Consider the following 24,535-nt stretch of genomic DNA (forward strand, 5'->3'; position numbering starts at 1 on the left):
ATTCAAATTCAAGATTCAAAGGTTTTATTGTCATATGCACAAAGCTACAGTGTAGAAATGGCAATGAAATTCTTCTGACCTGAGCTACTGGGACTACAGATGAAAAATAGCCTCTTGGCTAACTCTGGCACATTTACAGAAATGTTAATTAATGTGCACTGTCCGTGTTAAATAAATGAATAAATTAAAAATACTGCAACAATGCAACATATATAATAAAATTAGGGCTGTCAGTCGATTAAAATATTTAATCGCAAGATTGTCCATAGTTAATCGCGATTAATCGCAAATTAATCGCACATTTTTTATCTGTTCTAAATGTACCTTAGAGGGATATTTTTCAAGTTTTTAATACTCTTATCAACATATGAGTGGACAACTATGCTTTATATGTTTGTTTATTATCATTTGAACAATGACAAATATTCTCATGAATATTAAACACAACAACCTCTGAACATTACAAATATTCGCCTCAATTCAACCTAGAACCTCTCTCATACAATACTGTGTGTGTGTGTGTGTGTGTGTGTGTGTGTGTGTGTGTGTGTGTGTGTGTGTGTGTGTGTGTGTGTGTGTGTGTGTGTGTGCAGCTCAAGGCATATATGCCTGTGTGTATGAGCTGTGTTGCGCGCACTATCCGTGCTGAGTGTGCTGTCTGGCTACCTGCATAAAGTCAAGTGCTCGGCGAAATGTCGCTCCTCTGTTTTCATTGAAACAGCTCCTTATATCCGTTAGCTCAGCTAGCTAGCACCAGATGCTAACAACAACACGTAAGGTGTGCTTCGCTCGCGCCACACATACACACACCCTCCCGGTCCTCCCGATGGCCAGTCCGGGCCTGCCGGTGAGCGTGGAAGTGTGGTCTGCCACAAGCGGGCGGCAGAAGCGGGCTGTCAGCATCAGCTTGTAGATGGTATTTTAAACTCGATGCGCTCTGAAACTACGGCGGCCGAGGACAAAAAATACACATGCGTTAATCGCGTTAAAATAATTAGTGGCGTTAATTTTTTTTTGCGTTAACGCGTTATTAACGCGTTAACTTGACAGCCCTAAATGAAATACAAAGTGCAAAACGTCTTTATACATGTCAATAGAATATGGGATATGTACAAGAACATGAAATTAAATAATGTAAATTAAGACAAAATTAAATACGGGTAACTGCGGAAGTCTTTTCCGTGTAATTTGTGAATCACATCTTCTGATCCTCAAACCGGCGTCCATGACTTGGCTCCCGGCTAAACTCAGAATAAAAAACTGCATCCCGAGTTGGTAAACAAAATGATTAATGAGTTTTTTTTAATTGATCACTTTAGGGAAATTCCCGTTGCTTGTCTACAGAGCTCTGAGCACGGGGTCAGCTGTAACGCAGTGACCTCGAGGCTTCCAGGGATCCAGGGAACGATCAAAGACTCTGCAGCGGGGCAGAGGACTCCTGGCTTAAATGATTGGACTGGGGTCATGTGGTTCATGTGGATCATGTGGACGGGCCCTCTGAGCGCTGAGCCACCCAGAAGACGACAAGGAGAGCGAGATAATGGAAGTAATTAAAGAGGAATTCAGATTATATAACTTGATTCTTATTTTGTTCTTTTGGCGATCATCCCTAGTGGTTATGTCACCATGTTGATGGTTGAGATCTGGAACCATGGCAGCATTCAGGTCAGATGATCATTAAGGTTCATACAAGGTTATTTTTTAACGAAACAAAGTTGAATGCTGACAATAGAGTTCATAGACTCTCAGTTCCTGATTCAGCATTGCACTCATTTTCCATATACGCTAATGTTTCTTTATAAATACTGGAAGTTAAAATTAGAAACTGTGAACGCAAAATGTGATAATATGGAAATGTTTACAACTGGTTTCAGTTGCACTAAAGTTGCCATGAAAAGGAGGCGTGTGGCGCAGTGGGTAGAGCCTTGGTGTTGGGATCAGGGGGTCACAGGTTCAAACCCCACTGCAGTCAGCATGTCGTTGTGTCCCTGGGCAACACACTTCACTCCAAATTGCTCCTGTGGGGATTGCCCACAGTATTGAGTATGTAAGTCGCTTTGGATAAAAGCGTCTAACAAGTGACATGTAACGAAAAGCAGTAAATGATTATCAAATGTTCCAAATCTGACACAATATAAAAGTCACAGACAGAATTTACATAAAAGGCAATAAAACCAAAACTAACTGGTACACAAGCACACAAAGTACTGCACCCAACTCTACAGGCCAATTGCACAAACCACTAAGGAACCTACATAGTTTACCCCTATACATTTAAAATGCCAACACGTTTAAGTATAAATAAATAATTGCAAATTAAAAGCTATGCAGTGCTACCTAAAGTTCCCTTGAGGGACCCTTTTATGCTTTTTGGGCATTTCCCTTTGTATTTTGTTATACTGTATAGGAGTACACATTGTAGTTGATAGGCTAAGGGGCGGGACATCTCTAAGCAGTTGACCAATCACAACAGAGCCGGTCAGCTAACCAATCAGAGCAGACTGGGCTCTGGTTTCAGACAGAGGGTGAACAGAGGTGCTGCAGCACAGGCAGTATGAGAAAAATAGAGCTTTTTGAACATTAAAGCATGGAGACATGTCACAGGAGAGGCACTAGATACACATTTGAAACCTGAAAATGAGCATCATACGTCCTCTTTAGAATCTGACAGAAGCACAATATACCAAAGCTAGAAGCACAGTCCTGGATCTGCTGGGAGAGCCTTTTTGGCAGGTAGATTTAAAAGGATTCCATCAACATTTATTAACACCTACACTCCTTCTCTTAATCATCTCTCGTATCTGGATCTGAGATCAGCAGAGCAGGACGGAGGGCAGTGCCAGGGGACTGATCCATGCCCACACCAGCTGCTGCCTGTTGCAAGAAACTAAATCCTGATCTCCAACTCTCTAAATCCAAATATCTCAAATCTTGTAACACTGTGCCTAAAGCAGCAACAACCATAGAAGGAGGTTAAATGAATAATACAAAGAGATGTGAGAAGCGATAATAGATGCAGAAATTCACAGAGGGCCCAGCTTTGAACAGCTGAAAGAATAACAAACAGCAGCGTCCTGCGAAGAATCAAACCGAAAGACTTCTGCTATCATGCTAACAATCTGCGCCAGTGACACTTAGTATACTGCAGCAACTCCTTTGAGGGAGACTGTGGAAAAAGTAAAAGAGATTCTAATATTGTTGGACAGCCAAACAAGAGAGAGGTAGGGTTTCTTGCTGGCTGTCTTTTCTGTTAGAGTCTTTGAGTTTTACTCTCTCAAGAAACCTAGCAAGAAGAATGTGAAACCTCGACTATAGGGGAAGGTGTGAAAAGAGGAGCGTGTGTGTGTGTGTGTGTGTGTGTGTGTGTGTGTGTGTGTGTGTGTGTGTGTGTGTGTGTGTGTGTGTGTGTGTGTGTGTGTGTGTGTGTGTGTGTGTGTGTGTGTGTGTGTGTGTGTGTGTGTGTGTGTGTATCTCACACTGCGGTCACTTCGATGGGTCTTACTTAAACACTTAAAGACTCGGAGCATCAACACTGTGACAAATCACTTTTCCATCTTCATGTCACATGAGTGTCACAGAGGTCAGGCATGAAGAAGTCAGCGGTCACACCATCACTGACCGAGTCGATATTCAGGAACTATGCAGTATCCTGATTTTATCCAATGCAGCTGTGTGTGTGTGTATGTATGTGTGTGAATGCTACAGGGTGTGTGTTAGGAGCAATAAAGGACACACAGGGTGCGTCTCACTTCGGTTATTTTTCATTTCCTCGGGCTCGGTATCACCGGAAGTTGATTTGTCTGCGCCATCTTGAGTACCGTCCCAGTGGCCTTATTTTTGCCGGAGGATCGAGGATCGAGGATCGAGGAGCGATAACGGAGGAGCGATAATCGAGGAACTACCAGACCATCCTCCGGTGAAATCCTCAGACACTCGCCCCGCCCCCTTACTGTGTATCGCTCACTGATTGGACGATGCAGCACATGCACATGATCTGGCTGCTGTCAGACGATCAGCTGTGCGGCGTCATCACAAACGGACGTCGCTTCACGTGACGCTCCGGAGGAAACGACGTCCCATTGCTCTTAAAACTCATTTCCCTGCTTCTCGTGGTTTCCTTGCGTCTCTCCATGCTTCCCTGGTGGGAGGGACTAGTCGCAGGGAAAGGACGCAAGTGAGGGACGCAAGGATTTAATTTAACCGAAGTGAGATGCACCTACAGTGTGGGGGGGGGGGGGGGGGGGGGGGGGGGGGGGGAAGTGACCAGATACGGCCAAAGTACGTAAGCAACACCCATAACGAAAAAAAGCATACAGAGGCTAATGTTGTGTTAAGCATTTATGGGGGAAATGATTCAAATTCAGACTGAATTCATCAAACGTAGAGAATGTTAAACAACTTCTCATTTCAAACTACTAAAAAGATCATCCAGAAGTGATGCTATGTATTTTGTAATTGTCAACACATCCCATAAAAAGACCAAAACCAACAATAAAGGTTTTTTACCATGTCTTTAGCCCACTGGTTCCTCCTATAGTTTTGTTATAGTAACAGGTCAGGAATAGATACTTCAAATCTTAAAATAATGCTAAATGTAACGTTAAACTACTTGGGCACTGAGGTTTTTAGAAAAAGTAACTCAAACTGGAGTAAACAATGCATTTGTTGGGGACTATTTTCAGCATCTACTGTAGTTCTCTATATACTGCAGCAGGACGTGTAGGTAGGATCAAACCAAAGTAGACCATTGTGGCCGTTTTCATGATAATTGTAAACTTGGCAATTAGTACAGATGTAGGACAGACATACTGTGACAAATACAAACTAATAAGAGGAAGACGTGCTAATTATTACTCCACTGATTGTGGCCTAAAACATCCAGAATGCATTGCAGCCACATGACCTGTTTTTGTTTTGTTTTTTTAAATGTGAGCTGAGACTTTTCTTCTCTCACTCGACAAAACAACACATAAATCCACAGCTTTATGCAACTACATCATGCTCGGGGTTGAAAAGCATTCTGGGAAATCACACTGCATCAGAAGCAAATGCATGGAGAGAATAAGTACAACCTAAAATAAATGATAATACTCCTATAAACAAACAGATTGTTTAATAATATAAGTGTCTGCTTCAATATTATCTGCAGTTCCAACATGGTTTCAATTTTGCAGATTTGATTCATTAAAAAACACGACCTTGATATACATATTGGACATTTTCTCGGCAGACGCCAGTAACAACAATGGAAACCTGACTACTTTAATGTAGTATCAATTCAAGTGTGTCTGAACAAAGGCAGATGCTATTTGAGATGACCAACACACACACCACCACCTCCAGCACCATTGTGGAAGTGTCTATAAATACACCTGGTTAGAGAATGCATATAGCCGCACTAACACGGTATGTGAGACATTGACCTCATCCTGGTATTGTCTTACATGAAGCCCTGAGCGCTGCGGCAGCAGGTTGGAGCGTGATCCGACTGTCAAGCAAGGAGGCTGCTGGGATCGCAACAAAACAATAGATCCATCTTTCTTAAAGCCATCACTTCGGGAGGTCAGACTGGAGAGAAAAGCGGGTCAGCGGGTTGGCTGATTGAAATCATTTTTTAGACCCTTTACAGTAGATTGATGTTGGAGCCCCTCCCTAAATCTGATGATGAGATTATCCCCATGATCTCATACAGACTTCATCCTCAGAGCTGGTAGATTACGATAAATCTGTGAGAAAAGTGATTGGATGTCACCGAGTATGAATAAATGTTAACTATGAGATCATATAGGACAGATGTGTTTTATTGAAAAAATAAAAAGAGACTATGTCCACCTACCTATAACGCTGGGGTGCTGCAAAATATAGTGCTTTATTCCCTTCAAATATAACATAACCAGTAATTAGATTCATCACGACAACACAATTGGGAAAACAATTTACTACTATATATTTGTTATTTCTAGGAGATAGGGTTGGCTATTTCAACAGGGTTTCAAGGGTGTGTTTACATCATGTGTGAATCAGTTCAAAATCATACATTTTGTTTATGTGCCCATCACAATGCAGACCAACTACAAGCTTCTGTAATCGTAGACATGGGATTTTAGCCTGAATTTGCTCAATGTGACTTTCCAAAGTCACATTGAGTCTGGGAAAGTAGCTTAAAACTGTTTCTCGCTAAAAAGAGGGGGACATTTGGCAATCCTAGCTAACCGACCACAATATTACCGCACAGTCATCTCATCACATTTCTGATAGTAAAGGATTTAAACTCTGGTTTTGAATCAGTGACCGCTTCCTAAATATGAAATGCATGTATAATCACAAACCATTTCCACTCCAAATAAATGACTTTAAGAAGCTCCACTCGGGTTGACATACAGGCACAGGTTTTCTTCCTGATAAAAAGGTATGAATGTGGTTGTTATAATGGACAGCCCATGATGTTGAAGGAGCAGCAACAACAACACAGAGAGATAAAGTAAACTCAAACTAAATATGTATTGGTCTTCAAACAGCTCCATAATGCTATATGAATTATTAAAATGAAAGATATTTCTATTCAAACAGCATTATCCTTGCATGTGGCTGCTGTTGTGATGTTTTTATCCACCGTCACTGGGTAGAAACAGCCACTGTGGATGCTCTTCTCCTGCCGTCTTCATGTGTTTAAAAATGAAGCTTTTGGAGCCTTCACTGGGCAGCTGGAGCTGTCAGAGCAATGTTTTCAGTCCGGCTCTCGAGAGCTTTGCCACTTACGTAATAACCTGAATGAAATGTTAATGTCAGCAAAGTTGACATCGCAATGAGGGAATTCTCCTGCCCTAATGAGCAGCGAGGGGGGGGGGGGGGGGGTCAGACTGCACATCACCTGCAGGAGGTGGGAGAACTCGTCTGTCCTCGCCTTTCTAAATAATTCAACTGTAATGACTTTATCTCCCTCCCTGTGGCGTTTCATGGACATCGTCACGTGCAGCAACGGCTCCTCAGTGCTGTTGCTCAACATCTGCACTAGGAGGAGGAGGAGGAGGAGGAGGAGGAGGAGGAGGAGGAGGAGGGAGGGAGGGTCACCTCTTGAAGCTTTGGGCTCGTGGACAGAGACCTCAGGGGGCTGCTGGTCTGGCTGAGGCCGTGCAGGCTTGTCTTAACATGTCAACTGACTGAAAACAACCTCATTTCAGCTCCAACTGAAGCCTTTAAGAAACAAACCAACATTGTTTGCTGCTGTTTTACCAAGTCTGTGAACTCTCAAATGAATGAAATCACAGAAAAAAACTGAACAAATATGCAAATTCTCCTGAACTGCTAAGCTCCTGTGATCTTTTCCGCTGCCTTTAACCATGACATTAACTATCTCCGGCTGTTTCCATACATTTACTGCATTGAAAACACATTATGTAAGGCACAGTGGAACACAATGACCTACATGTAAAGGTTTCACTGTATATTCTCTGTATAATTAAAACTGAACATACCAACAATGTCGGATTAGTTGTTGTCTATCATTGTTTGTTAAATTAACCAGCAGAAAACATAAGAAATGCCCAAGGAAACATCTGCATATTAAGTTTGTTGACACCCTAAAGTCCAAAACCAAAATATGGTTTGATTTCATACACGACTCACAAAACCAGCAAATATTCACATCTGAGGAGCTGAAATCAGTGAATTCTTGGCATTTTTACCTACAAATGACTTCAGTTGTAAAGTGCACTGACTGAAGAAATACTTCAATAATCAATTCAGCTCTAACCTACAGGATCATAGCACATTTTCTGCTGTATGACAATATATTGGTTTGTTAATCTGTGGCTGTTTGTTGTGATCAACAGCTTACACACCCCTACACAAACTACAGTAAACTCCATCCCTTCACAGCAGCTGAACATCCTGGTGTCCAGCTGTAAAAAGCCTCAGCCATGCCCCATCAGGCAGCAGCACCCTGAACGCCTCACACAGGACGAACAATGTCACAACCAACCGTCCGTCAGCACCGTTTGGCCCAGAGAGCTGACACAGAAACAGAGAGAACTGCAGCATTTCTCTGCGACAGTAACCCAGCTCTACATTATGTATCATCATCCATTTCCACCAGTGCGTCAAGTTTATTACTGCTGCTGCACTGTCAGACTTCACATACACACACACACACACACAAACACACACACACACACTGAAGCCCAGATGTGGCGTCCAGTCCAGCATACAACATCTGTAACAGCACATTTACGCATTATGTAAGACAACAGCGTGACATGTATGCGAGGCGGTGGCGATGGAGGGGTGAGGTGAGAGAGGAGGGGAGGAGGGGGAGCCTGGAGCCCTGGGTGTTGCTGCTGTTGCTGCTGGAGGGTTTATTGACCATGTCGGTCCATTTATTTCATAACCATACGTGGTGTCATAACGCATTTGAATGGGGGAGCAGCTGATGGTAAATTGACAGGCAGCGAGAAACCCGCAGAAAGGAGGTTTGACATTCCGAGCTCTGTTTGCTACCTTCTCTGACAGCAACATGTAAATACTGAGGATTTAAAAAAGGAGAAATGGTGCTTACCTCCTCCACTGTGCCTTCAGTCTGCTGCTCCGTAAACCTCCCCGCTATAAACCCTCTTTTTCTGACGAGGAAGAGCAGGCAAGCCGTGCGCCTCCTGTCCAAAACTCCGGTGGATTTTACCGCAGGGAAACGTAGTCGTGCGTAATAACAGTCCGCACCGCGTCTGCACAAATCTCCAAAAACCCGCAGTAGATATGATCCAGTTTGTGTGTGTGTCGTAGTCCTGAGAGCTTCTGTATTTGTATGAGGCGTCCTCCTCCTCCCACAGCTCCTCTCTGCTTTTTCTGCTACAATCGCCTGCCTGTCGTCGTACCGGGCGTGCACTTGCAATGCGCGTCCACGTGAGGACTGAGCGTGCAGGGTGGGAGTTAATATGTGTTATGGGTGGGTGGGATTTGGGAGGACCCTCCTGTGTGAAATAACAGTAATTGTTTTCAAGTGAATTGCCAATTCAATTAGGATTTTATTTCGTGTTTTAAGCGGAGTGATCGAGCAGGGGTTGATAACAGGCAGTGTCACTCAGCACATGACTGACAGGAGGGCGGGGCCAAAGAACCTGAGGACACCCCCCCCCCCCAACAAACACACACACACACACACACACACACACACACACACACACACACAGATGCATTAAGGAATAAGAAACCACAATTATAGTCCTTTTATTTAAATTGGTGATTGTTAAATTTACCAGTGAAAACGTCACAGTTGTTATTCTTATTCTTATACAATTGATATTTGTTTCATTATATCAGTAAATAACATATGCATGCTTGTAATGTAATTGGATGCTTTAATTGATGTAGGCTATTTAAAATGTGTTTGTTTTGAACTACAGCATGGCCGATGTACTCATCACATTTTCCTTTTTCACTGCATGTTGGTTCTGTTCCATTCATTATTAGTTTTATCTCTCTGTTACTCAGCCCATGGTGAAGTCTGTTTTTCTATAAGAGCAAGTGAATGTATGATGACATTGTTTTCAGACATACTCGAGCTCCATTTATATAATGACATCTTGAAATCAGCTTTAAATCAGTTTGTGTTTCACATTTTTATTATAACATTTACATACTTTCATTTTGATTAATTCAATACACAATTTGATATTTTGTATTTTTGGTATCACTGTATATTTATATTTAATTTCAGTTATTTTCCTTTAGTTTCCTATTTGTTGTCTCTATTTTTCTCCCTTCAGATTCAAGGCTTTCATTAAGGCATGTTTTTTGTTTCATTTTGATTTAGACTGTATGGAAAAAATGTGTATGTATTTTGAACAATGAATGTAGAAAATGAGTCACAAAGGAAAAATGTCTAAGGAAGTTCGTTCGAAGTCATTGTTGTATGTTGCTTCATTTCTGTTTTGGAAACGATGGAGATTGTCTGTGACTTAATTATAAGAATAAGTAACAGGTTCTTTCCTCTGAAATGTGTTGACAGCGAGCTCCCTGTGAGTCAATACTGCCCTCACACACACACACACACCTCCCTGTCATAATGGATTTATCAGTTGAAAGGTCAGAGTGGTTTCATTTTCGCTCTCACCGTGGGGGGCTTCACTGAAATTCAACTCTTTTTGAGGTGCATAGAAATAACACACACAGAGAATCTTTGGTAAATCTAATTAGGGAAGATTTAGCAGCAGATCTCAGATAAACTGCTGCAGGGTGTTGCTCCTGACAGACAATACCTCTGCTGGCAGGGGATCGCCACTCTTTACCTCCAAGTGTGTGTGAGGGGAGAAACAGATCGCACACACTCCTGTGGCGAGTTTGAAAACATCCCACCTGTTTTTCATGGGATCAATTTCCAGCTTGGTGACATATTTACCAGCCAGACATTTTTGAAAAGGAAACCCTCCCTTCGGCCCTGAAAGGTGGAATCCAACTCCGCGTTGAGAGGCCCTCCAAAATGACAGGAGCTCCTCACAAAATAACAGAGACAGTAGCTGAGGGCATAGGGTGCTGCTGGAGACAATGGACCGGAAAGGTTGACATGATGGCGAGCACACGGAGGACGGGACTCTTCTGTCAACGAGAAAACTGAGACGGGATCCTTAAATAATCCATGAAAAAAGAGACAACAAAGGGGCCTCTTGGAATTTCAGCGATTGTTTTCAATAATTTGACTCTTTTTCTTCTGTACAATAAAAAGCCATGTGCAAAAATTCCTGGATTAGTTTGGAAATTCATCTCCTGCAGGCTTAAGATCCTGCCATGCTAATAGCCTTAGAAAATTGCTACTGATTTCTTGTACATCTAATATGAAGCTAACAGCTACTTTGCTTAGCTTAGCAAAGAGACTGAAAACAGGGAAACAGCTAGCCTTTCTCGATCCATTTTTCCCGCCATTTCCATGAGATCAATTGTGTTTGTTTTTCCAGGGAATCTTGAGTTTGGCATATATTTGTAGATATCAGTATATTTAGTTAGTCAGCCATGATTACTTTAGGGATAGCAAAATAAATTAAGGATATAGTATTTCACAACCAAACTCGTTGCAAAAATGTATCGTGGGAATATCGGAAATGGAAACATTTTTCTCCAGGATTGAGACATTTTCCAGACTATCACGCACCACCTGAGATGACACACTAACACCTGTCTCAGTTCCAATAAATGTGTGACGTGCCACCGTTTAATAATTTCCCGCTAATTGTTGCTTTGTGTCACAGTTTCGTTATTATTATTATTGATTTAATTAATCAAAAAAACACTGAATGAAAACAGAAACCAACTTGACAAATGGATACTTCACCTGATTCACAACAGCAAGGTAATAAAAAGATGACGTCAGTCTTGTGAAATTAAACGTTGAACGTCAGTCACACTGCAGATGCAATTGACCCAAATGTTTTTTTTAATACAGCACAAATCAAAGGAAATCTGATATTTTTTGAACTCCTAGTCCAAATGAATACATGTCTCTAGGTGGACATTTGTAGCACACTGTTCAGAGTCTTATGGAGAGACACTGACTGATGTAGTTTAAAGTAACCTTTGAAATCAGTGAAATGCGATTCAGTGAACCATTCACTTCACCGTCCCACCGCACCTGGCTCCGACTCAACATCAACACACATCTCTTTGCAGAAGTAGCAGCCATTGCTTCACAAAAAGCCCAAATTAAAAAGATAGCTCTCTTACCCTAATTTTCTTCCCTGACATCTGAGCAGTAAATCAGCAGTGAGCACTTAGGCTTGCAGTGTGACTGTAACCTTAGACTAACAGTGTTTTCAACTATCTAACAATACAAACAGTCCTCTTGGCTGGTTTGTGCCTACAATATAAGAAAAATAGAAAGGCACTTCAAGGACAACATCTTATATTTGTTTGTTTTTAACCTCTGCTTGAACTGAAAGATGTCTTCTATGAAAAAGATCAATGTGACATTTCCCTATTTTTGAAATGTGTACCATCCATGGCATTGACACATAGAAACTTGTTGCATCCATTGTTTGGGTAGTTTGACCTTTCACAGCAGGCGGATAGAGAAAAGACTGTGTAATTTTGCCAGCTAAATACATGTGAAAGTGAAATGTTGCTGGGAGAGATTGGCAGCATGACTGCGAGTGTATAAATGTTTGGTTTATGTGTAGATCCATGCCATCCTCCCCACAGTTATTGGTGTCTGGCAAACACTGCATCCTATATTTCACCTGGGTGCTGGGCACCGTTTGCCCCTGCGCTGAGTTTATAGGGGCCAATAAAAATCCCTTTGAAGCGGGCCTCCAGCATTGGCAACTAAATAATTGTTACAACAACATAAACCTCTTTAGTGATACCAAACAATTAGAGACCAAATGAGATGGATGGTTCACATCTATCACTTATCCATAATCCTCTAAGTCAATACAATGTGGGAGAAGTCATAAAACAGATAGTTTTGGGGTAATCTCCGATGTTTAAAATTACAGTCTGCAGGGAGAACAATGTGTGTCAAAGGCCTTTTAAAGATAAATGTGGTGAAGGAGCTATAAAGTGTCTTCAGGCCGATGCAGGAGGGTCTGTAAGCCAGCTCAACAACGAGCCAACAAACAAATCAAAACGCAGAATACTCCTCATCCCTGAATACACATTGCGGGTTTTATGGGTTGTTTATTGAGGCATTGCAGCTGCAACTCTCTACTTCCCTGCGCCAATCCTCGGAGAACAATGTGAGGATGTAAAAAAAATGTATAATCTCAAGGTAAACTGCAGGCTGTGGCAACTCTGGACTGAGAAACCTCAAACAAGAAACAAAAAGTGTTTTGTGCAAAGCTACAGTACTGAATATCCTATTGAGTGATGTATCATATGACAAAACAAGCTCACCTTTAAGTCTATTAAATAGCTATCCTGGATACCATGGTTTTCAAATTGAGTTTGGACATTTCAGATTATAATTTATTACATGACATGACATGTTACTTGTTACATACATTCAATACTGTGGGCAATCCCCACAGGAGTAATTAGGGGTGAAGTGTCTTGCCCAGGGACACAACGACATGCTGACTGCAGTGGGACTCGAACTTGCTACCCCCTGATTTGAAGTTCAGCGCACTTTCCACTGAGCCACAGCCTCCCTCTTGGCCCCTCTTATGTTTTAGTAAAATGTGTGTTCAGGATTGAATAGGATTAAGAAAATATCAGCAGGATAAATCCCTCGGATCAAGATGTGTTTCTTTTAGATTTATTCACTTTGGTATAAATCAATTCTTCTGTTTCAGTACCAACTCAGATATAATCATGCAGCAACACCAGCAGCAGCTGACCAGAGAGGTCAGAGGTCAGGGTCAGCTAAACTCCTGATTTACTTCACTGACCATAAATCAGCTGTTTAGCAGCTTTAAGGACATACACACTAAAGATGATTTTCCACTGTCAGTTTTATAAAGTGTTTTCAAACAGGGTGCAGTATCCCACTTTGAAGTGAAAGTGAGTTGGCTTTATTTGACCACACACTCAAGAGACGGGGGCCCCCTGGTGGTAAAAACAATTCATTACAAAAATACACACCCTGCTCTCTCACTGCCAAAGACACTTGAGGTTTTGTTATATCTAAAGAAGACAGTAGAAATAAATCAAAACTGAAATCACAAATTAAAATACCAGTTGTAATATATTGATCTGCTTTTACTTTGATTCACCTTTTCATTAAATCTGCATTTCAAATACAAAACATAGTCTTTCAGCAACTTTTTTTCCCCTGCGCGAATACAGAAATGTTCTGATACAAATGTTCTATTTTATTACGTTTTTAAACGAATAACTAAATACATAAACAGATAAAGTGTCGCGCCTATACGTCGTCGACACAACGCTTTTCGGTGACGTCATTACATCGCGCCATACAGAAAGCTCTCTAAGCGGTAAGCATTTTAATTTTTTACAAAATAAGATCATAACACTGTCTTAATCTACCGTAATAGTCTTCTTTATTGGTCTGTGTGTGACATTATAATACACATATCTAGTCGCTAACTACCTATGTGTTTAAGAAACCAGCCCAGAAGGGGGAATAGATTTTTGTTGATTCATCTCCGTTTGTATCAACAGCTACGCACGAGCCTTTTATTAAAGCATATTAAACATGAACAATATAACATAATATCAGAGTTTATTATTTACTAATGTAATTGTTTAGTAATGGTTAGCTAGCTTGTTTGTTACGATTGTTTTAAGCCTTTGTTTTTATCTCTTTCACTTTCACAACCAGCCGCAGATGACCAAGCGAATCTGCTGCTAAATGTTTTTAGCTAACTGTTAGCTTCAATTAGCTTCACTACTTTTGTAGAGATAATCTGATTAAATGTGTGTTTATTTATTTCACAGTGGAAGAGTTTGACTGCCGGCTGCAAATATGGTGAGTTAAATGTTTAATGTTGATTTGTATTAATGATGTGAGATAAAAACAAAAACCAAACCAGGTCCTTGACAAGTGGTTTAGTTTAGACTCAAGCCAGGACAACTGCTGATGAAATTTAGAGTTTGACATATATTGATAGATATCAGTATATTTAGTAAGGCAATGCAAGTGTATTTATATAGTACATTTCAACACAAGGCAATTCAAAGTGCTTTACAAAAATGAAAGACATTAAAATGACATTTAAAAACACTAATTTAAAAGCAAAGATACATGAATAAAAGTTACTGTGCAGTGTGAGATACACACACCTGAAATGTTTAGCTCTGACTCTCAATCATTGCTAACTTTTTAGCAGAAATAGTTTTCTTTCACCTCACTTTCTTTCTACTTTCTTGTTTAACTTGTCCTTTAGTTATTTCAAGTGTTTCATGCTAAACAAACCCCCCTTTGGAAAATTCTAATCTGACCCCATGGTACCTTTTAGTTTTCACCGAAACTATTCCTCTTTTTTATTTTGAAATGCACATTTCACATTAAGTTTAACTTGTCTTTCTAGGACTTTTTTGGTATCCTCTGTGAACCAGGGTCTTGAAACCAAAACGGATTCCTGTACCCCATGGTACCTTTTGAGTTTTCGCCAAAACTATTCCTCTTTTTTAAATGCACATTAGTTAAATTTAAGTTATCTTTTCTAGGACTTCTAGTTAGTCAGCCAATATTACATCCCCCCCCCCCCCTTGCTTCCCGATTATTTTTAATCTCACTCACAGATTCCTGATGATTGTGCAATGGAAGAAGGCAATTTTATCTTGATTTGTTTTATAACCTAAAATGTAAAAAAAAACGGGATGAAAGCAGTATCATCAATGACCCAAAAACAGCACTATTGGTGGTGTTTGTAAGATCTTGGAAGTCGTTTCCTTAATGATTGTTTTACTGTAACAGACAAACAATTCCTTTCTGATTTGTGTTTGTTTTTTGGAACCAAGATTACTTTAGGGCTAGTAAAATAAATGAAGGATACAGTATTTCAATCCAATCCACTTTATTTCTATAGCACATTTTAAAAACAGGGTTTGCCAAAGTGCTTCACAACGAACATATCATTATAACAAAATATAATATTACAAGAATAAATAAAAGGCACTTAAAGGGTATGGACAGACAATAAAAGCATACAAATAGGTAGAGCATAGCTCAGACTGACTCGAAAGCGAGGGAAAAGAGGTGGGTCTTCAGACGGGACTTAAACGTTTGAAGAGTGGGCGACAATTTGACATTTCACAACCAAACTCGTTGCGAAAATTCCTAGTGGAAATGGAAACATTTTTCTCCAGGATTGAGACATTTTCCAGACTCCCACGCTCCACCTGAGATGACACACTAACACCTGTCTCAGTTCCAATAAATGTGTGACGTGCCACCATTTAATACGTTCCCGCTAATTGTTGCTTTGTGTCACAGTTTCGTTATTATTATTGATTTAATGAATCAAAGAAACACAAAACAGAAACCAACTTGACAAATGGATACTTCACCTGATTCACAACAGCAAGGTGATAAAGAGACAATGTCAGTCTCGTGAAACTAAAAGTTGAATGTCCGTCACACTGCAGATGCAATTGACCCAAATGTTTTTTGAATGCAGCACAAATCAAAGGAAATCAGATTTTCTTTTTTAACTCCTGATTTGGACTACTTTCATATGCAGAAACTCAGCTCCTTGTCGACGTAGTTTAGTTTAGACTCAAGCCATGAAAACAAACTGCTGATGTCCCCCTGTTGTCTGTCTCTTCAGAAGATCACAATGGTCTTGTTTTTGACCTGGGCTTTGTAAAATAAAAAATACATTTCAGTTATTTGTCTACCAAAAAGCTAACATAGCTCGTCATGTAGATGCTGCATAACTCAGAAAGTGTGTACATTCCTCAAAAGATCCCAACATAAAGGTTCAAATTATTCCTTTGTGGAAGAATCTTCATTATTTATATGTATCCACCAATTTCAAGTCAAGACCACAAGTTGAAGGTTGAAATATATACTTCCTAAAGCAAGCTTGCAGTACTAATTGTCCCTGGAGAAGTCCGAAGACAAAATGGTCCTTATTGCCTCTGTCATCTTCTTCATTTTAAAGTTATTTTTCGTGTTTTTTCTGTTTCCTTTCAGTCCCGTCGATATGATTCAAGAACAACCATCTTCTCACCGGAGGGTAAGAGCCTTTTAGATAATGCTACATGTTGTTTACTGAAGGATCAGGGGTTTCTTTAGTTCATCATTTTATTGTAAAGGTCACCTATTATGCAAAATCCACTTTTTCATGTCTCTTCTACATCAACATGTGTCCCCTCTGTGGAAAGAGATTCTGAAAGTTTCAGGAACAAAGATTCTCTCTCTTTTTGTCCTGATCCATTTATATAAAAACCTGTCTGAAAATGAGCTGATCAGATCTTGGCCACTTTATGATGTCATAACGATGTTTTGGCTTGTGTAACCATTAGCCCCCCCACCTTATCACCTGAATCTCCTCCGAGAGCACCATTAGGCGCTTTCACACCGGAGTACTTTTCCCGGGAACTTTTATTTCCTGGAACTATCTAAGTAAATCGGGTTCACACCGGAATAAGTCCCTGAGGGAGCCGCTGACGTCACTTCTTCTTCTGCTTTGGGTTTACTGGCAGGCCGCAAAACAACTTCAAGGCGTATACTGCCACCCGAAGTCCCCGGAGTTGGGGACTGGCTTCAGTAGAAGCTGCTGGGACTCCCAGCAGCTTCTACTGAAGCCTTCCGAGTAAATCGCCAGAACGCCGACACCTCCTCATCTCCACCGCTCCCATGTTTTCTTTTGTGTTGGGGGCGTGGTTTGCAATTCTCCCAGCCAATCGAAATTGGTACTTTTTTCTCCCCAGGATAGTACCACCTCTCTAGCAGGCACTAAAAATGGGGGTAAAAGTTCTCTTTTTGGTGTGAACGCAAAATTCCAGGCACTAACGGAACTAAACGGGAAAAGTATGGGTAAAAGTACTCCGGTGTGAACGCACCTATGGTGTTCTTTTTAACCAAATATCTCCGAGGGGCGTGGGGAGTGGCTCCTTATTTTCATCTAAAGTAACAGACAGAGAATCAGCACTTTTGAAACAGGGCTGAAACAGAGGGGATTATGGGATGCTGCAATGATCTGTTTGGTGTTTGGAGCCAAACACTTCAGAGACATGTTTTGTATATATCTGAGACCTATAATATATTGATTTAAAAACAGTATAATAGGGGACCTTTAAGACATTTTTCATTCAACCTTTACTCATTTAAAGAAGGAGCATGCAGCACATTCTTTTAAAGTCTTGCCTCTTAGTGCTGATTGCTCACGTCCTGATCCTCACAGCTCTGTATTATTATTTTCAGGCCGTCTCTATCAGGTGGAGTATGCCATGGAGGCCATTGGTCACGCCGGCACCTGCCTGGGGATTTTAGCCAATGACGGAGTCCTGCTGGCTGCAGAGAGGAGGAACATTCACAAGCTGCTGGACGAAGTGTTTTTCTCAGAGAAAATCTACAAACTAAACCAGTGAGTGACTTCTGCTTCAAACTAAAGCCATTTCTTAAAATTCTATTAGTGTGCAAGTTTCACAGATCTTCAACTTTTGAAAAGGCATCTCATGTGACTTTTAATAACCTATCTTTTTTTAAACCATATGCAGTTGCCTGCCCTTTGTTACACAATTAGATTATCAAATATATAGACGCTGCAATTTAGCTTTTATTCTAAAGATCTTTCCATTTCCTTGCAGAGACATGGCGTGCAGCGTTGCAGGAATCACTTCAGATGCCAACGTTCTGACCAATGAGCTGAGACTTATAGCACAGAGGTAAGATCCAGGCAGAAAGACCATCTTCTACATTTGTGCTGCTGCCAATTGTGTTTTATGGGACAACATTAAAGTATGGATCTAAGTGTGATGATCTGTGTGTTTCAGGTACCTGCTGCAGTACCAGGAGCCGATCCCCTGCGAGCAGCTGGTCACGGCGCTGTGTGACATCAAACAGGCCTACACTCAGTTTGGAGGTACAGAGCAGCACCATACATCTGAACAGAAGGATATTTAACCTACATGCAGAGTTCAGATCCTGATGAGATTGAGATCATCCTTTGAGAGGATCTATACAGTGGCTATATGATGCTTTTTAAATATTTAGCAAACTGTTTTCCGTTTGTCTCATAATTGGCAATCTAATATCTTAACATTTTTATTTTTATTATTGTAATATATTCTTGTAAGTTGCGAGCACAACGTTAAATTAGAAATGTAGTGAGCCCAGGTTGAGATGAACAGGAATATTCCTTAACGATCTTGCACTTTAAAATGTATTGCCTTTTTTTTATCCTTACAGTTCCCGTTACAAAGTCTTTACTGTTTTGTATTATGGGAATCTTCAAGTTTAAATAATTAAAAATAAAATCAGTTGCAACATCACCAGGGGGTCCGCGGGGTCTTAAAAAGTATTAAAAGTTGATAAATACATTTAGCGAAAATGAAGGCTATTAAAAAGTATTAAACGGCATTTTCCAAGGTATTACATTTTGTAGCTTGTTTTCAATAAGTATATAAATTGTCCAAAGAGGTTGTATTCTACAGTTTGCCTGAATGTAATCATTGCGTAGGTGTGTAGTGTGATTCTGTGTAGTTTATTTATGGCATCCCGTTGGATTTGACGTCATCTGAACAGGACATCGCACGCTCACTGCTTGATAGCGTGAAGGTCCGTTTACGCCGGTTGTTAAACAACATCGTTATGGGGAAATGCAAGTTTGCGTCCAAATGGTTGGAAGATAAGGAGGAAGGACAATCAATACTGTATATAGTCAATGTGAGGTAAAGTGTGTCGCCAATGTAACCGGTTAAAACTCAAAGTGGCGATGAGGTCTTAAAATGTATGGGAAGGGTCTTAAAAAAGGTCTTAAAAGGTCTTGCATCTGACTTCAGGATTCCTGCATATACCCTGTGTTAAATAAATGTGGAATACTTGTTTTGTAATAACATCTAAAACATGGTCCAAGGAAAGTGATGTCAACAGGTGATCTGATGTAATGTAAAAGTACTTTCTTATTAAAATATAAATATATGAAAGTACTTAACTTCAAAAGTTCAACATTTTATTTTCTATAAATTATATTTTATAGAATTTGACCTGAATGAAGATAAAATAACCTGAACTGTGTCCTCTCACAGGGAAGCGTCCCTTCGGAGTGTCTCTGCTCTACATGGGCTGGGACAAACACTACGGCTTCCAGCTGTACCAGAGCGACCCGAGTGGAAACTACGGAGGCTGGAAGGCCACCTGCATCGGGAACAACAGCGCTGTGAGTACCACCGGAGGAATGAAGGAAATATCGTTCAGTCAGACAACTCGCGTGTTTCTTAATATGTTTATTAGAAGCAGCATATAGTTTGAGTTTGGCGTCTCGGCTCGGGCCTCATCACTCCACAGATTTACAAAGAACATTGAGTGATGATTAGATAACTATCCCCCGAGCCTACAGGTGGAAGCTGGGGTGGAAGCTGGGGTGGAAGCTGGGGGGAAGCTGGGGTGGAGCTGGGGTGGTGGTGGGGCAGGCGAGCAGCAGCAACATGAAACACAGCAGCAGGAACATGAACGTAGCAATAGCAAGTGAACACAGCAGTGGCAGCAGCAGCATTAGCGAGGCAGAGGCAGGAAGACCTGGCAGCTTAAATAGAGCGGCATGTTTAGGAGAACGTGTTTGGTTGGTTGTAAGAGGGACGAGGCGCGTCACGTGGTAATGTCTGATTGGTGCTTCGCCCCATTTAGATCTAATATTTAGATCTGAACACTGCAGGGACAGTTTCATCCCACAGGCCATAAGACTGTTAAACACCTGTACTTTTGAAACGACATCCATAACATTCATCTGTTTGCAACTTATATTTATCAATATTCTAATTACTTGTATATAGACTATTCTGCACTGTTTCTACTATGTTCTATTTTATTGTGTTGCACTGTTGGAGGAGCCTGTGACCTAAGATGTTCATTGTCATAACTACACTGTAGCTATGCACACATGACAATAAAAGCCTTGAAACTTGAAAAGGTTTCTTCACACAAGAGCTGAGGGAGATATAAAACTGCTGTTCCACAGAGTGACACTAGGGGGCGCTGCTGCACACAGTCTATAAGAGAAAAGGAGTGGACTCAGTAAACACATGCTGTGTCCTACTTAGCTTATTGTCCCGATTCATGGTGGCTTTTCAAATCTCTGTGTGAAGCCAACATAAAGCATTGTGGGTAACGGAGCTTCCTCGAAGGACTGTGAGAACACTTTGTTCCAGGAGGCTTTTCAATACCCGGAGTGCATGGTTGTCTAGTTTGGGGGGTCCCGAGTGAGGAAACACACACCTGATCCTCACAGTGAGCTCCACACAGTGATGCGTTCAGGGGCAGAGATAAAGGAGGCACTGATAGACTGAGAAAAGAGAATCAATTCAGGTTTAAATGAAATCTTCACAATAGAAAACAGATGGGAGGCAGTTTAGCACGTCCTCCTGCATGTACTCTGCACTCATCACAAGAAGTACACTGTGTTGGAGTGGTTTTGACCTCGTCTGTCTTTTCTCCCCCCCCCCCCCCCCCAGGCTGCTGTCTCCATGCTGAAGCAGGACTTTAAGGAGGGAGAGATGACACTCTCCGGTGCCCTGGCTCTGGCCGTTAAAGTTCTCAATAAAACCATGGACGTCAGCAAGCTAACTGCAGAGAAAGGTGCACATTTAAGTAGTTAGAAATATGAAACAAATATACAATTTAAAAATGTGGATTTATGTTTAGAGCAAATTTAAAGGTGGGGTAGGTAATTCACTTCAGAAACACTAGGGTTAGGGTTATCATCTGAGCCGGCCCGGGTCAGATGATTGGATGGCCTACCTGCCTGTCAGCCTTCCATCTCGTGCACAAACTTATCTCGTGCCCTCAGTGGTCATGTGCGCGTTCGTGTGTGTTGGAGGAGGGGCTCTGTAAGGAAGTCTGAAGGAAGGGGCAGATTTTTTTCGGCTGCGTACTTTCAAATTCTAGAAAGACCTACCCTACCTTTTAAAGTCTCACTCATTTGAGATACGATACAGTTTTCAAGAGACCTGAAAACAACATTTACAGTAACCACACAACCAGCATACAGAAAACACTGCATATGTCTGACAACCAATAATCAAGCAGCGAAAAGTGATATGTGTTTATCTTAACGAGAGGTCAAATGACTGTGATGATGAGGGGCTGACTCATGGAGACAAACACACAGAGGAAAGAGCTGATTCACTCACTTTTATGACTCTCTACTTTACGGTTTACAGCAGAAAGACAGTGAGCGAAATTCTGCTATTATTCTGAATGGTAATATTCTGGATTTGATATGAGTCATGTTAACATTTGGATATTCCGAATCAACCCTCGTACCGAATGGAGCATTTTCCAATTAAGACATCAGTCCTCTTTATTGTTTTTTTTAAACGCTGTTGGCAACACTAAGCCTTTTTACCGACTAGCCAACACGACTGAGGCAATGTCTAACAGAAAGCCCACAGGGTAAGGCCCCGGCTCCACGAGGACAAATACGGCAAAACGCATCGGAGTAACGCAAATGCAACCGCAAAAAACCTTCCGTCCCCACGCAATATACACCGGATTGTGTCAAGCTCCACGAGACGGCTCCGTTTACATCCAACCGCTGGAAAAGCTGCAGTACATATGCCGAACCTGTACGTGGCGCTGTAACTTCCTCCACAAAAGCAGCAACTTCCTCCACAAAAGCAGCGAAGAAGAATGGTTGTCATGGCTGCACTTCTGTGTATTCTCCGCGGTGGGGGCCGACAGAACCGGGCAGAGTTTTTCGCCGGTCAACGTGTGTTAAAGTTTAAATCTTCCGGACAAAATTATAAAAGTGCCGGTCAAAGGTCTTCATTGTTAATTATTGAGCTTTAAAACAAATGAATAACGACGATATAATGATATATAATCATCAAATACACGGAGCCTGTCTCTTTTTCCTCTCTTCTGACAGCGTCAGTGTCTGTCTCATGCAGCAGCTGATCCTGTAATGAGTGACCCGACAGTAAAAATAAACATATTTATAACTAGTTTAGGTAGTTTGAGAGGTAATTAAAATAGCTAAGGGTGATGATCTGACTTGAAGTGTGTGTTTTGCTCCCGCTGCATCACAGCGGCAGGAGCTGCGTGTCTCCGTCCTGTCAGATTAGACTTCACTCGCGTTTATGTCCATATCGAGATAAAGATAAATAATCTGAATTCAAGGAGGAGCACCTGTAGATGTTGCACAAAGAACTGTAGCATGGTGAGTAGCGACTGGAGCACGATAGCAACCCTGCGGGGGAGAGGCGGGGCTATGAAAACGAATGACCGTATAGGCGACTCCACGGCCCCGTTGGACCCCCCAGAGCGCTCAGTTCCCAGATCTATCCACCTTTGGACCCGTTGTCGTTTGCGGGGTCTGTTTCTACGTTTCCCTTACGGCGTCGTGGAGCTTAGAGGGCTATACGCATGAGAAATATGCGGATTCAACCAGTTTTCGTCCTCGTGGAGCCGGGGCCTAAACACACCAACTTTCAATCATTTTGAAAAGGGCGTAGGACAGGAGTACTCAAACTTTTTTGTTAAAGGTCCACTTGTGAACTTTATACAAGGTCACTGGTCCGGATCGATGGCCACATTCGATACATACATACAGTATGGTGGCTTGAACTAGTGGGAGAAATGGCACAGTTTGTCTGTAGCCAATGCCTTGAACCTCGGCAAAAAAGGCATTGGCAGCATTAGAAAGTCAAGGTAAACTTGCGGTTAACTTGCGGTCTGCAATGCGTGTCACGCTCGCGCACACAAGTACATGTATATGCACGTTCATTCTCACAACGTGTCCGACACAAGAAAATATACATTAATTTACATCAGAATCAGAACGTTTTTATTTTGTATAATTTTTATTTTTTATAATGGGACACAGGGTTCGGTCCGGATTGATATGCATTTCGGTCCGGAGTTTGAGAAGCCCTGGCGTAGGAGTAGGGAGTGAATCTTAGTATGCACCGATGCTTGTAAACAGGAGTATTCATGTTCATGTTCATTAGCCTAAAAGCTTAGTAGGAACATTTTGTGCTGTCAGAAAAGGAACATTGTGTTCACATAAACTTATTGAAGACACTGGCAGGTGATTTATCATTAAGCAATTAGCAGCTAGAGAGCCACATATTTTCCTCAGGAGCTGATGTAATAGTAGGTCATTGTTTGCTAACAAGTTCACACAATATCTTCATGAGGTGATCGTGAAGCCATTTCTGCTGCACCCCAATTACTCACCATTTCCATCATCAATTAAACTGAACCATCAATTCAACTGAACCAAGAACTTTAATGCGACTTCTGCAAACTAACAATTACTGGACGTTTTAGTTTTTTGTTAGCCTAGGAAAAATGAATGTGTTTCTTGGCCAACAGTCTGAGACGCATCATCAAATAACAGCACTCCCTAAAAATTAAAACTAGCTGTTGTTTACCTTCAGTTCTCACGGTCACATGGGTGAGTCTACATGTGATTAAACCCTATGACACCTGACCAACCTGTTTTTAAAGCAGCTCAGTCGATCATGTCACAACGTGCCTGTTCCAACGTGCGACAGATATCGACACAATAACACCTGACATTCCTCCGCTGCATGTCACCTCAGCGCAGTGCGTTTCCCCGCAGCTGGTTCCTTACCGTCTGTGTCTTTTTGTTTCAGTGGAGCTCGCCACTCTGACCCGCGAGAACGGAAAGACCGTCATCAAAGTGCTGAAGCAGAAGGAGGTGGAGGTGCTGATCAAGAAGCACGAGGCGGAGGAGGCCAAGGCGGAGAAGGAGAAGAAGGAGAAGGAGCAGAAGGAGAAGGACAAGTAGAGACACTGACGTTTTGTGTGTGAGAGTGAATGAGCTTTGTTTGTATTTGTGTTGTTTGCTACAATAAATTCACATGATGAATTATCGACTCGGTTTGTCTGTGTCAAATGAACCCTCACAACAAACTCCCTCACTATAAAAACAAGTGTTATTTATTACTTTTCAATCCTTTA

At 41.4% G+C, this 24,535-nt stretch overlaps 2 protein-coding genes across 2 annotated transcripts in view; one reads left to right on the forward strand and one right to left on the reverse strand.

The window, feature by feature from the left end:
• The window catches only part of LOC117497287 (unconventional myosin-IXAb-like), a 148,748-nt gene extending 139,877 nt beyond the window's left edge, over nt 1-8,871 (reverse strand). The window contains 1 exon segment of the mRNA XM_034149234.1: nt 8,555-8,871. The gene's annotated coding sequence lies outside the window, so the exon portion shown is untranslated.
• Nucleotides 8,872-13,851: 4,980 nt separating this feature from the next.
• On the forward strand, nt 13,852-24,448 carry psma4 (proteasome 20S subunit alpha 4). The gene is made up of 9 exons (XM_034149208.1): nt 13,852-13,913; nt 14,377-14,407; nt 16,580-16,622; nt 17,813-17,975; nt 18,199-18,276; nt 18,385-18,473; nt 19,639-19,769; nt 21,061-21,184; nt 24,208-24,448. The coding sequence occupies exons 2-9, from the start codon at nt 14,405-14,407 to the stop codon at nt 24,360-24,362; spliced, it is 786 nt and encodes a 261-aa protein (XP_034005099.1). The 5' UTR covers nt 13,852-13,913; nt 14,377-14,404; the 3' UTR covers nt 24,363-24,448.
• The last annotated feature ends 87 nt before the right edge of the window (nt 24,449-24,535 follow it).

Source organism: Trematomus bernacchii, unplaced genomic scaffold (genome assembly GCF_902827165.1).
Source record: "Trematomus bernacchii unplaced genomic scaffold, fTreBer1.1, whole genome shotgun sequence".
In the NCBI taxonomy this organism is placed as follows: Eukaryota; Metazoa; Chordata; class Actinopteri; order Perciformes; family Nototheniidae; genus Trematomus; species Trematomus bernacchii.

What these genes read in the sequence shown, in the direction of transcription:
- psma4 (XM_034149208.1), top strand. An exon ending in CTGAGACTTATAGCACAGAG is followed by an intron (nt 18,277 to 18,384) that starts GTAAGATCCAGG and finishes TGTGTGTTTCAG; the next exon opens with GTACCTGCTGCAGTACCAGG. An exon ending in GCATCGGGAACAACAGCGCT is followed by an intron (nt 19,770 to 21,060) that starts GTGAGTACCACC and finishes CCCCCCCCCCAG; the next exon opens with GCTGCTGTCTCCATGCTGAA.